This window comes from Platalea leucorodia (assembly GCF_965183815.1).
Source record: "Platalea leucorodia genome assembly, chromosome: 9".
In the NCBI taxonomy this organism is placed as follows: Eukaryota; Metazoa; Chordata; class Aves; order Pelecaniformes; family Threskiornithidae; genus Platalea; species Platalea leucorodia.
Genome location: NC_138831.1, coordinates 39,478,727 through 39,493,165, shown reverse-complemented (window position 1 = coordinate 39,493,165; position 14,439 = coordinate 39,478,727). Strand labels below are relative to the sequence as shown.

The window sequence follows — 14,439 nt, the reverse complement described above, 5'->3', positions numbered from 1 at the left end:
GTCTTTGAAGTAAAATAGAGTACAAGGAAATGGATAGTTTAATTTTACCTGGAAAACTTTGGGTGCGCTGACAAGAGATGCCAGAGCTGATGACAGAGTAGCAGAAAAGATGCCAGCTGTGATGAGAGGACCAAAGCCAGACACCATGCTCATCACCTTTAGGAAAAAAAGAAGGAAAAAATAATAGTCAGGCTTGCATTTGGATACACTTTTTGATCACAGACCCATTTAAGTACTCTGTTTCTATGTGTTTCTGCTTTTCATGGCCCTAAATTCAATATACTACAAATCAACTGTGAAGTAGGGAAATATTATTATTCCTGTTTTAGTAAAAAGCAATGGAGGCATAGCCAATTTTTTATACAAGTATGCAGCTGTCTGCTGAGGCAGATGAGTACTCTGTGAGATCTTCTTACCTCCTTTAGTAAGCGGATGCTATAAGTAACAGCCTCTACTTGGTGGGTAAATAGCCAGCTTGTAGCAAGACGGAAAAATGGAAACAGCAGGAAAAAGCACCAAAGTACAAAATGTGGTTGGAGGCATGTTCTTTGGTTTGGTTTGGATTTTTTTTTTTCTTAATTATTTAATGTGGCTAAAAAAAGAGAGAAGATGCCTGATTGTGCTGGCATACCAGAGTGCTGCGAATAGTAATGATCACCATCAGGCCTCCCTCAGCTCTCCCAGAGGGCTGCACCAGCCTCTCTGACCACCGAAGCAAAAGGGTTGTTGAGAAGCACCAGGCAAGGAAACTAAAAGATGAAGTGGACAGATGTTATGGACAGGTGCTTCTTGGTGTGTAGGAATTACTCCAGGAAAGAAACCAGTTAATCCTGGAGATTTGTCAGATGAAGACATAACTTTTTCTGACTTTAGTCTGGCAAAGATAAAAGCAAGAAGTGAAACTCTGTTTATCGCTGTAAGGAGGTCACTGATTTTAAGGGTTGCCCTGGGTCTGGGCAGCTGAACTGAGGTGGGAGTGAGGATGGCAAATGATCAAGAAAGGAAAAAGTAGCCTGTGACAAGGATAGCATATCCCTTTTAAGGTGGTTACCTAGCCCTGTCATTTAGCAGAACCAGCTGTGAAAAAAGCAAGTGACTTTAAAAGCTACAAATGGCTAGTTGAAAAGCAAGTGCAGTGGGTGGTGGGCTCCTCTCGCGGGCCGTGAAGCGCAGGGGCTGAACAGACATCTGGGAGCCGTGGTTGTCAGGCTGCAGAACTGCTTTACTTTGATGCTTTGCCTAAGCTTTATTTTGAAGAATAAAAATGGCAGACAGTCTCTCTCTGGCCTAGAAGAAAGACCCCATTACTTCTCACTTGATTTTTCACTTGACTATTTTTGGATACTTTTTTTAAGAAGTCAGAACTCCATTTTTGTACTGTGGCACAAACCTTTAACAGTGACCACAGCACCCCTGAGGCAGCATCACATCTGTGTGTAAAGAGCAGTGAGATGAGTTGCTCATCTGACAGGTGTTCCTGAGGTCTCCGTTAAGGCTAGATTTTGAGTTTGAAGATGTTACAGCATATACTGCTGCATGGTACTTGTCGAGAGAGGAGGTAAAGTGTGGAGTGCTGGGAAGGCTAGTGTTGGGCAGTATGAAGGGAATGTGGAATGCAGGGGACTTTTCCCTTTGATTATTCCTATGGGTTTTTACTTCTATAGGTAAAAGTGGATGTCCTGTTGCAGTTAGTTGTCAGCAAATAATGGTTTTGCATGTTTGTACTTATGTATTCATGTATTGCTTGTGATTATATGTATTATCTCATTAAAACCTGAAAATTATTCATCAGCCCATAATCGCATGGCTGACTTGCACATCTGGAAAAATCATAGCCTAGGCTGCAGGCAGATGATCCATTGCAGCTCATTCCAGGTACAACCGTATCATTAATGTTCCCAGTAGCATCTCGTACAACACAGGAGGCTGTGGAAACAATGATATATTATTATTTTCCTTCCTTCTGACATCAGAAGAACATTCTTGCCACACTTTGACTCTTAGTCTGCACACATTTTGTACAACTGCTGCCTTAGTCTCATCCCAAGGAGCAATGTTTTATGTTGGGCAGAGATTACTTCTCTGTATAGTGGCTTAGTTTTTCCTGTTGTCTGTAAGCGAATATTTACTTCTGTTACTTTTAAAATAACCAGCCAGTTGACTAATGAGGACTAGCATATTTCTGAGAGTAGAGAACAAGACAGAGATCAACAATAAATTAACTAACTCAGAAGTATATTGTCTACCTGTGACCACTTTTACAAATACCAGTATTCAAAGGAAACAGGTCAGTGAGGGTCTTAGGTCTCAGCATACACTTTTTTTTTTTTTTGTTTTGTTTTGTTTTGTTTAACAAGGACACACAATTGCTTTAGGGACCCAGATACTCAGCTGTTCAAATTGTCATAGCCCTATTGATACCAATATGGTGAGAAAAACTTTAAACAGGAGAAATTACCTATATTCTTTTTGTTTTTATCAATATTTATGCGGTCTTTTTTTGTTTGCCACCAGAAATGGGAAGAAACATATGGAGTTAACTTCAAGTGCTGATATCAACATCTTTAGCAGCCAAAATGTAAGTTTATATGGTATCTTCAAATATGTCAAAAACATTGTTATTGAGAGTCCCAAAGTAACCATTATCTATTTAGCAAACCAATATGCAAACAGAAAGGAAAAAAAAAAAAGGATTGCACTGAAAAGTAGACAGCTCTGAAGTTGAAACAGAGCTATTGCTTGTAAGAACAGAACAATGCATTAACACAGATTTATAATAGAAAGTGGAGAATGACTATTCCAACTTCAACTGCAGGGAAATTTAGATTCAAATAATGCAATAACCTGAGCTGCAGCTTGACTCGAGTATTGTGCCTTTTGCATAAAGCACAAGGACCACAAAAGTCAAGAAGACTTGAGATTCATCTCCCAAAAAAGGGAATACCCTGCAGGGCTTTCATGCAGTATTGAGGTATTTGCTCATAAGGAAGAGTGTCATTTACAACACTCTTTCTTACAGTACTATTAAAATAGAAAAAGAAAAATCTTTTTCTTGAACAGAGATTTATTGTACCCTTGTAATGAGAATTTAATTGCATATTTCTCCAACACAGTTCATGGCTTCAGTACGGGTCTCCTTTTTACACTTGTGTCCATTTTCTTACCTCAAATTCTGATATTGTAGAGCACCTTGTCACGTAATGCATCTTCTTTAAGACAGGCAATTGATTTCTGTCTTTGGCAGATAACACACAAAATGTGTGTGTTACCCTGTTACTCATGAGTGCTCAGTAAGACTAGTGAGGGCAAGTAGAAGCCATGTGAAACTTCAATGTGAATGAGGAACAAAAGATGAGCAGATTGATCAGAGGTTCCTTTAATCTTTGCTACGCTCATGGGTACTATATACTAGCAGTCTTTGTCACTGAGTCAACTGTACAAGTTATATAAAAATCCAGCTGCCAAATAGGGACTTTTGCTTCTGTTGATTGCTGCTTTTTTCCCCACTGTTTTTACATACAGTAAAATCAAAACAACTATCGCTACCTAATAAATCCGCAGGATGAAAAAGCAGTGAGGTTAATAATTCATTTGCATACCAGGCTTTCAAACTTTTTAACTGTATAAATTAAGACATGAAGCAGAGGTTCCGTACTTACCTGCACATATTGCAACGCCAATGTAAGCAACTGTTGTAATCAGAATGGCCAGCATTGTTCCTTTGGGTATCGCACTTTGTGGATCCTTAAAACAAAGCAGTGACCGAAAAAACACTGTGAGTTTGTGTGCTGCGCTCTGATTGCATTTGCATGCTAGGGAGTCCTGCCACACTGTGACATGAAGATACCTTTAGAGGGTAGATTTTTATCACTTAGACCTGCACCAACATTTCCTGTCTCAGCATGAAGACAGTGAAGCAGTCCTGTGGTGCAGTGCTCCTATCCTGGACGTAGTGAAGGATATTCTGCAGTAGCAGAGGTCACGTTTATGGCAGCAGGAGAGTCCTGAGCTCTGCGTTTCTGGGAGCTCCAAACTCTCTTTACATTGCAATGGGCTTTATTTTAATGTTTAATGATATAATGGGTAGACAGTTACTGAACTAACCATCAGACTCCTGTGGATGACAAGACTGGACCATTTTTGGTTAATTGGTAAGATCGATGCAAATAGTCACCCTGTACAGAATACAGTACTTTTGTGATTAGCAAATATTGTTAGTTGTGTCTTGACAACAAGCTACTTTCTTTCACTGTTTTCACTTTTAATTTAGGTAATTTAATAAGGCTGGGTTATAATGCTCACAGACTGGCTCACAACAATATTGGCTTCGATCATGCAACTGTAAGTAAGAGTCCAAACATCTGCATTATACATTGTAATTTTAAAGGGGATTTTAATACTAGCTAATCTTACAATTTAGTGTGTGTTTGTTTATGCTAGGAAGCACTCTTTATGAATTGCCTTCTTAAGTTGGTTTAGCGAGGTTTTTTTAAGTCAAACATGCATGGAATGCATTTTAAGAAACAGACTTGTACTTTTGCAATTATGCTTGTTTCATGGGGAAAAAACACAAAACACAGATTTGGAGTGTTGTGTGAAACACAGGTGAATGACTTAACTGTGTTAATAATTAATATAATTTTTAAATGAGGTAAGGATTTATTGAGCTGAAAAATAATTGCAAAGTCACTTCAGCTGCATAAGACCTTTTGGCCTCAGATCATGGTAACTTTAATTTATACAGTTCTGATGTGCATGTCTTGGGTCACTGTTTTTGTGGAGTCTCATGCGCCAATCTTAACCCTTGTAATCTTAAATCTTAGGATTAAAGGTTCTTACAGCTTTACAACTTCTAAATTTTATCAATAATTAAACACATATTTAATACGATGTTAGCACTTTAGGGCCTGCTCCAAAACCCACTGAAGTCACTAGGAAGACTAGCTGTTTCTCTAAGTAGGCTTTGGACTAGGCCACTACTTGAGTGTGTAGCAGCTACAGAAGCATGTACGTAGGTGTTTGCAACAAATTCTAAAGAAAATTTGATTGGTCAATTTTACACTTTTTAAATACGACTTAGCTTGTCTTTTAGATTTCTGGAGAGGCTGGTTAATTTAATTAGACCTGTCTAATGCATCTAAACATGCTCAGTGGGGAATCTGCAGCCTGGAGGACTTGGTTATAGAAATCCACTTATTGCCAGACTGAAACCACCCCAGAGAGCCAACAGGAGAACTGCTTCCCTTGGACTCTTTCAAATAGCTTATGAAAGAAGTGCTGCTGCTTTGGGAGCTTGCCATGTATAGAGAGTACCATATATGGCAAAAGACTTATTTTTGTTTGATAAAGGGATGGAGATTGTGTGAGGCTGATTCAGTCTCAGTGGACAGAAGTATAATGATTTTTGTTTTTTTAATTAAAAATGGGATCTCGTAGATGCTATTAGTGGCTCAGTTTCTACATATTTCTCTCTGTGCTTGGCTTCAAAAGCAGTCCTCTGAAAACAAAGGAGATGAGGCATGCAACTCAGTGTGAGGAAGGGAAACAGAACTGGCTGTCAGGGTTAGTCGGATCTGGTGGACTTGCAACTACTGTGCCAACACAGAAACAACAGAACTTTGGTTGAATCCTTAAGGTATACAAGACAATGGGTCTATATGATAAAGCTAAATAACTTCATTTGACATGCTGGGGTTATCAAGGTGTGAGCCACATCTTTTTGGTGACTTTTTTTTCTTTTTTGTTATGGGTTTTTTGTTTGTTTGTTGTTGTTGTGCCTTTTTTTTAGTATTAGATTGCAAGACTTGAGTTTTGTATACTTCTGTTGCATTTCTGAATTTCTTGTAATATTACGAAGTATTGCATTGCTCCACATTTACTAGAGATGTTTTACAAAATTCTTTGCTGAGCTCTGAATTACTTCATCTTTACATTTAGCTTTAAACACTTTTTGCATTAAATACACTGTGCAAAATCATGAAAACTAGAGGGCACTCAAAGTTAAAACTAAATTCCTGTCTCTAATTTACCAGTATGTTTAGATAGTGGAAATATCATCTTGTACAACTGCTATGCTGCAAGAGGAGAGTGGGGACCTGACAGAATGGCCACAGCAAGACAATTGGGCATCCCTGGACCTCCTTTCCCTTCCTCTTTGGACTCCTTTCTTTTGTCACAGCTGCAAACCTGCAGCTTTTCCTTTGAGGAGCAGTAGTGACATGGGATTGGGACATACTTGCTTTTGTTAAATGCTCGGTTTGCTCTGCCCTTGCTATGACCCTGAATAGAAAAAGCTGGTCTCCTGTGATTCTTGTGAGTACAAACACGAGCTTTACAGGTATGCTTTTTGAGATTACGTTTTAGGAGATTTTGCAAAAGAAGAGCGCCAAGAGATACACATGTAATTTCTCTCATGTCATATGCTGCTAATGGACCATTAATGATATATTATTAAAGGTTATTGAAACATGCTTTTAAATGATATAGCAACCCAAATCTGAATGCAGTAATTTGTGTAAATAACCATAATGCATTATGAAAGAAAATGTGAACTGATGTTTTTAAATAATAAAGCAGGTACTTAAAAGTGAGAGTTTTGCTTCCCGAAATAAGACATGATTTAAAACTGAATACAGCGTTCATTCATAATTTGTTTTCTTGTTCTTTTTTCATCCTACAGCTAGTATTATGAAGTTAATGAAATACGTACTTTCAGATCTCCTGAGATATTGGCTCCTGCAAGAATGCCAGTGGCAGCTGGGAAAAAAATGGCAAACACCGAGAAAAATCCTTCTCCGCTTCTGAAATCTGGTCCAAAGTTTTCTGCAAATATTGATGCTGCAAATATAGGTGAAAATGAAACATACCACTAGGATTTGATTCCAAAGTTACTTAATGAAGGAGGTGAATAAGTTAGTCTTTCACGTCTGGACGACTGGGTTTGAATCTGTCTCATATCATAAGCAAAGTGAATTTGATTTCCTTAGTCTGGTCCCCAGTAGGATGTGCTTGTCTGCATCTCAGAGCTACAGACCCATATTGAAGTGACAGGAGTGTCACTACAGCACTTGCACTTAGCTCTGTAAAAGTTTGTCTGTGCTCTGCTGATATATAAATGACTCAAGGTGTAACTAACTGAGCTGTCAGCTTCAGCAGCAGAGAGACAGACTCAAAATTAAAGATGAAATAAATTCCCTTGGTTTGCAAGCTTACTTAAACTTGGGCACAAGATCCTGATCTTGTGACCTTTTTCAGTGGAATCCTTAACTCAGTATGAAGCCAAAAAGAATGCAAACTTATTATTTTATGACAGATAGCAAGGTTACTTGCCTTGGTAATTAAAAAAGCCTCTTGCCTTCTTTTCGTTGTTGGTAGGAATGACTGTCCCAATAAAGAAGTTTGCAATAGCAACAAGGAGAACAATTAGAAGAATAACTTGAGCCTATTAATAGAAACAAAAAGATTTTCCTGGTGATTTTTTTATTTGCATTGACTGTGGAAATGGCTATATAGTAAGTTATCTGTATGTGTTCCCTATGACAGATTACTAATTTCTGTAGTTTTCGAAAATACCAGGAATCAAGATAGCTGAATCAGCTAATGACAACAGCAGATAGTTGTTCACTAAGGGGGTTATGAAATATATAGTTATAATTTAATTTTATGTTAGTTTCTTTACAAGAAAAGGCAAAATGAAACAGCTAATGCACTAATATCAAGTATAAGACATTTTTATATTGTTATAAAATTTGTTTAGTTGCAGTGGGTTGTCACTTCAAGTGTTATAATATCTAACTGTTTTTCTGATCTCTTTTACAAGTAGTTCTAGTCTCCATCACAGCAGAATGTAAAAATAAGGGTGCTATTCTGGACCTGATTTCAATAGCTGTATTCCACCCTCTGAAGTATTTCCATTTGGATTTCTATTTTGAACTTTTTTTTTACAGGTGAAGGAATAGCAGAAATCCTTTAAAGATTAAGGAATGGATAGCAAATAGAGCTCTTCTGCTGACTAGGGCTTGAGAGAGTACAGTGATAAAACCATATATTGTTTTTACTACTGTTTATTCTGTCAAGCTGCATCAAAAATAAGGGCAAACCGGGCACTTACCCAAGGCTCTAAATGATGCCATGAATTATAAAAATCAATATCACCAAGCTGTCTGCAGAACACAAACTTCCTCTTCCCTTTTAAATGTGTGTTTAAGGAGGAGCATGGAGTAATTGTGCTTTCATTGAATGTAATGATTAAATGCTATTGCTTTTAGAAAGATTAAGTGTAAACTGAAACTGAGTGCTTTTGAAAATTCCACCTGTTGCATAGCATTCCTCACACACAAATGCTGTACAGTAGTCTAGTATACTGCTTGCTTTTATGTTCTTTTAAAGGTTTACCTTTGCTTCCCATTCCATGCCAGCAACAGAGATGCCGAGAAGACATACAACAGTTATGGTACCTATTATTCTGATGTCATTGGACTCATCTACCATCAGTGTAGCACTCTCCTGAAAGCAGTAAGAAATGTTATTAAAACCAGTCTTTCTCTGCCCAACTGGTGGGATCAGGTAACAAGGTTAAATGAAACTTTGACAGCTCACTGCTTTCTAGAGATTTGTGAGACCAAGTGTTTGTATTTCATGTTCCAGCTGGCTCTTTGTAGTTGGGGTGATTTGGCTGTCTAATCAGATGTCCGTTCCTTTTCTGATTTTGAGATTCATGTTGAGAAATGTATGAAATATGTTCATAAGGTAGAAATAATGGAGAAGCACTCTATGGCATGTTTAGACAGACCAGCTTCTTCCCTGCTAAAGATGTCCCTTAAGCCTCAGCTAAAAAAGTATCACCACTTAGACAAATATTTTATATAAAACAAAGAAACAAACAAAAAACCCCAAAACAAACCAAAACAAACAAAAAAAAACACACACAAAAAGCCCAAAACCAAAACCAAAACAATTTAATCATACACATGAAACATGTACATTTACCTTAAGAAGTTCCACAACTGTTTCGGCAAATCCAACTACATACATAGCAACTGCCACTGCGTTTGCAAAAGCAAAGATAAGTCCTATAGATCCACCAAACTCCGGGCCTAGGCTTCTTGAGATAAGATAGTATGCTCCACCTGCAGACAGAAATTGTTATTTCAGCACAAGTAAATGCTCAGTTTTTGCTCATTTTTCTCATATAAATAATACTGCAGGAATGTCTGCTTTTAGCCTAACAATCGTAACCACTATTTGCCGTATATTAATAGAGGACACTAGTAAAAAAAGGAATGTGCTTTGTACTGGTTCTGCCTTCAGACTTTTCTGTATGCCTTTCTATTACAGAAATCTTTTTAGTGCATATTAGCATGCGAAACTGGACCTTCAAGTATTTTTTCATGATACATAATATAGTAACACAGAGCAGAGAGAAGCTCACTTCCAGACAGGTTCTAACTTACTTGGATCTGTCCCAATGTTAGCATGAAAGATCATATTATGTGGTATATTGTTAAAGCTCCTGCATAGTGATGCAGTGAATCTTTAATCTTTTTTGCGTATCACCATAAATGGAGCATATTACTTTGTCAGCTAATTATTTCATCTCATCTCACTGGCACTTAATATTTATTGTCAGGAAGTGTTTAAGATTATATACATTTTAATTTACTGTTGATCCATTGAGAGACATCACTCCAAATATATTTATTTATTATTGCTTTGCTTGTAACACAGTTATCTCAATTCCTTTTTTTTTTGTAATCCAAATCTGCAGATTTTTGTATTTTTCATGAGATCATATTCACTTACCTCCTCTTACTACTCCATTAGTGCAAATGGCAGACATGGAGATACCTGTTAGTGTTGTTACTACTACACTCAGACCAATAACTATGATTCCAAGACCTGAAAGATCCGAAAAAGAAATATTCAAGTGTATTCAAATACCTGTTCTGTTTAAATGACGTAGTAAGAACTTGCCATTTTCCACAGAGGTTAGAGCAGACGAGTTTTAACTGTAAGGCTCTGAAATGCACTAAAACTTTGTTTCATAAAATACCTGACATGTACTTTTCCAGCAAAATTATTTACTCATCTTCCAAGGAGTGGCTGAAATGTAAGTTTTATAAAGAAGGTATTAAATTGAAGATATCCACTGATCTGCATCAGTCTTTAAGATGAGAGGAAGAGGTGCCTCATGCTCAGTTTGTCGAAGGATGTCCAACCTGGAATGCTCTGAATAAGAAAGACCTGCTGAAAGGTAACAGAAGAACTCCATGAAAAGCCAGAAGCCATCCCTCACTCAGCGTAAGTCAAGAACATCTGGAACGTACTTCACAGACTGAACTGAAATCTGGGATTTATGAAAAGTGACAATTCAAACATGCCATAAATTGTGATTAGAGGTGGCTAGAATTGTTACCTTCCAGTTCCTGTGGATGTACCATTTGGTTTTTTGTCCCTCTGGTTTGCCTCATAGGAAAATAATACATAAAGACTTTTTTGGGCTTGAAAGCATTAGTAACCCTAAGATTTTTACCTCCACGGACAAACCCATTAGTTGCTATTGCAGAAGTTGACAACCCAGTAATTGAGGTTACCATCGTGGCGAGAAGAATTATGATTACTCCAAGACCTGTCAGTAATAAGAAGATAAAATATTTTACTCATGTTCCATGATTCCTACAAATCTTTCTCTCTTTAAATTGGATTTTCAGGCCAGAATCAGAGCAATAAACTGAAAAGATGGTTTGTTGACCACTTGCAGTTTGCAGAACATTTCGAAGGAGTCCATGTCATGGTAGTAAATTATTCCCATCAGTCTTCAAGCAGTGATTCTTTCTGATAGGAGTACCCTAGCCAGAAATTATCCTGATTTTCAAAGGCTGGAGGAAATGAGCAAACAAGCGTCCCTTGGCATGGATGCTTATATCTGCCTTTAATATACATCCTGGCAGTTTAAGTGAAGAGATCGACATTAACCAGAGCTCTTGTAAGAATGCTGCTGTATTTCATCAGTTAATTAAATATTGAATCAGAGAAAGACTGACTGTATAGTTTCATAGTGCATCAGGACAAAGAGTCTACCAGGTGGAGAGACAAGACCTGAGTGCAAGCCTTCTATATCCTTACTTGCCAAGCTGTCAAGTGCTGCACTTCCCCGCTCTCTCCTCATCTCCCTCTTTCCCTGCAAAAAGTAGTTTTACTCTAACACAAGACAAACATTTGAAAATGGAAATATTGCTTTTTAGATGCCATTTACTTTAACAAGTGACCTGTAATGTGTAATCCTGGAGAACTTGAATATATATATATATATATATATATATATTTTTTTTTTTTTTTTTTTTTTAGCTGGTATCACAAAATTGTATAGTTAAACAGAAATAATCAAACACCTGAAGATCAGTGATCAGTGATAGGTGAACTGGGTTTCAGTTTGAGTAAGACTCTGAAGTCTGAGTATGTTTCCAATCTTTGGCTATCTGGTCAGGTTTCTGTTAACTTTGTGAAACTGTGCTAGAAACTAGAAACTATATGAGTAGGAGGTGCCTGGTATGATTTGGAATCATAGAAACATTGGTTGGAAGTGACTTCTGAAGGTCTGTAGCTCAGCCTCCCAGTCACAGCAGAACTATTGTCAACGTAGAATTAAATCAGTGATGGCTCTGGCTAGCTGGGTCTTAAACTCCATGGACAAAGATCCCACAGCCTCTTTGGATATGTTCCAGGGCTAGACTACCTGCCTAGTGAAAAAGTTTTTCTTTCTGTACAAACTGGACCTCCCAAGCTACAATTGTGGCCATTGCTTCTGTTATATTTTCTGGCACTACCAAGAAGAGTTTGGTTCTGTAGTTTCAGAATACTTTATTGTTTCAAGTCAGGTGAAGAAATAATATGACATTTTTTTCTCAACTTTATTGCTTCTATTCCCATTTGTATCTATGAGAGAAAGGGAAAAAAACTGGGGGGGGGGGGGGGGGGGGGGGAAGAGAAACAATTACAATTGGTGCCAAACACGGAGTCAGTTCTTAGTTTTACCTGAACTTGCTAACGCTTATGCAATAGCTCTCGTTTTCATAAGGTACATAGGTCTTCGGTGTGGAACTGAAATTATACATTGCTTGTAGCAATATTTGTTGACCAGGGCTCATCCAAATTGAAACTTGGATCCTACAACTGACAACCAGCTAGAAGTACTACAAACATATTGATTTATCTGCTGTATTTCTGCCTTCTGGCTTCCAGATCAGATTCCTGACTTCAGTTCATACTGGATGGTTATAGAAATCCAATCCCTGAATGAATGTTCTTTGCTGCTTAAATTATAGCCATGTTATCACAATCCTTTAAGATAGAGCAATGTAATGTGTGAGATATAAATGATATATAACATAGTGTAGGATACTTAAAGTGATTTGAGACTCTAATAAATCATGTTTATCCTATTGATTTCTGAACTCTTACTATAACTAGTCATGCACCTATTTTGTATGCAGGTCTGTATAAAAAAAATCCAAATGGTCATTCCTTTTGGTCAGCTACCATTACCTAGAAGGATATCGTTAAGCAATGCAAATTTTGTGCCCGAGAAGTGACTGGATATGACTTTTAATCAGTTGTTAACTCTTAAATTGAGTAAGTTAGACACAAAGTAGTTTTAAAATTATTTGGTAAGTGCAGATGCAACCTAAGGAGTATTTTTCCAGGATTTTCTATTGCATTTCACAATTCATGTTGTTAACATATATATGATAAGTAGAGTAAGATATTTATTTGATGAGTAATATCTGCTTGGGAAGGCTTTAATGTTAATTTAAAAAAATATTTTAACATTTAAGAAGAAAGGTGAATAAAATAAAGTGACTCGACCAAAACATCATTGTAATATAATGTAATGTAACATAATTGTAATATTCAGGGCCAGATTTTCAGTTACCATAAACTTAGTGTTTTTCCCTGCCTTTGGGTAACCATTCCATGTATAGGTACAAATACAGACTTCAGAGAGTTCCCAGATGTTAGGTGGAAATACCAGACTAGTTTTGGAGCTGGAGCCTTGTCAGGACCATACTGTCCCTTTTCTCCCAGCTGATGATAAACAGAGAACCTTGTTGGAATGTTGTTTTTTTTTTTTTTTCCCTGTAAGAGCTTTTGCCCAAGACAGCCTATCAGGGTATGGAAATAATTGGGGTTTTCTCTCTTTGGCCCTCTAATGATGGGGATATAAATGGTGCCCAGATGGTGGTTTAACTGACTCATTTAATTTCCATGTTAGTAGCAGTATCCAGTGAAATCCCCGAGCCTTGGTGATGATGAGCTTCTATCACTGTTCTCCTTAAGCAGCTTGGCTAGGGACTTAAAGCTCATTGCTTATAAGACATTCAGAAAATGCATTGAGAAATTTATTCAAATGGAATTTGATGTCTCATTTTCAGAAGTAAAACTAACCTCCTTACATAAGGCATGCAATTTTAAAAAGCAACAGCAGAGCAATAAACCATAAGAAAGGAGGGTCTGCTTATCAATGAATTAAAATGGTAAAATTAAATGTGAAGGCAGAAGGGCTGTAACTGATGTTGGTGCAAATTAATGTTAAAATCTGATTAAAGTTTAGATTGAAACCCAGGCATATGGCTGCTAAGTAAGTTGTTCTAAAATGAATTACTCTTGCCTATGGCTATTCTCACACCTCAAAACAAAGTAATACTTCTTGATGATCTCAATAAGTTACTAAACTGCCCTTAAAAACTAATTTTGCATGAAACCCCAGAGCAAAGTCTTGGCAATATTAAGATGCAGAATTTTCATGGCAAGGCATATACTTATGAGTGCCCTGGGCTGTACGCTCTCATTTGGTATGCATCATAAAATCAGCAAGCACCCCTTTGTCAGGCACAGTGCTAGAGCCACGCATGGCGCACTGCAAAAGCAGGTAAAGTTCTTCCGCTTAGTTCTGGAACTTCTATTGTTTGGTTGGTTGGTTTTTTGTTTTTTTTTTTTTTTTTCCCCCTCCCTATTTGTGTCTCTGTAGGTTTGTGGCTGGATTTTTTTCTTAATAAGAATTTAATTTGTTTATCTTTTTTTAAAAGTTCAGTCTTACTCAAGTGAAACTTCTGTGAAGTTACTGTAGTTTGTTGGAAATTAGACTTTAACCATGCAAAATTTTGGAGATGTTTCAATTCAGTGTTTCATTTCACTTCCATTAACAAGGAAGTGAATGATATTTATATTCAATCTGAATTTGAGCACTGAGTTTTATTGAAGACCAGGAGAGCTGATGCCCCGAGGCCAGAGTTTGGACCCCAGCTCCTGTCTACTTCATATTTCCATTCTGTGAGAATCCAGACTGGAATACTTGCCATCCACCCTTTGGATTACTGGTTTTTATGACATCTGGGTGCCAGTCAAAGATTAGGGCCCCATTATGTATGATCATGTAACACA

At 37.4% G+C, this 14,439-nt stretch overlaps 1 protein-coding gene across 2 annotated transcripts in view; it reads right to left on the bottom strand.

Annotated features, from left to right (window-relative positions):
* SLC12A1 (solute carrier family 12 member 1) overlaps positions 1-14,439 on the bottom strand; it is a gene marked incomplete at both ends in the record, with an annotated part of 48,256 nt that overhangs the window by 26,721 nt on the left and 7,096 nt on the right. Inside the window, 8 exons of one of the 2 annotated variants that reach the window (XM_082322022.1) lie at positions 49-156; positions 1,775-1,926; positions 3,660-3,744; positions 6,710-6,837; positions 7,330-7,441; positions 8,395-8,505; positions 8,989-9,128; positions 10,532-10,627. In XM_082322022.1, coding sequence (XP_082178148.1) covers positions 49-156; positions 1,775-1,926; positions 3,660-3,744; positions 6,710-6,837; positions 7,330-7,441; positions 8,395-8,505; positions 8,989-9,128; positions 10,532-10,627 — 932 coding nt within the window. Of the gene's footprint in view, positions 1-48; positions 157-1,774; positions 1,927-3,659; positions 3,745-6,709; positions 6,838-7,329; positions 7,442-8,394; positions 8,506-8,988; positions 9,129-9,801; positions 9,898-10,531; positions 10,628-14,439 lie in introns of both variants that reach the window. The other variant, XM_082322023.1, reaches the window with a different exon arrangement.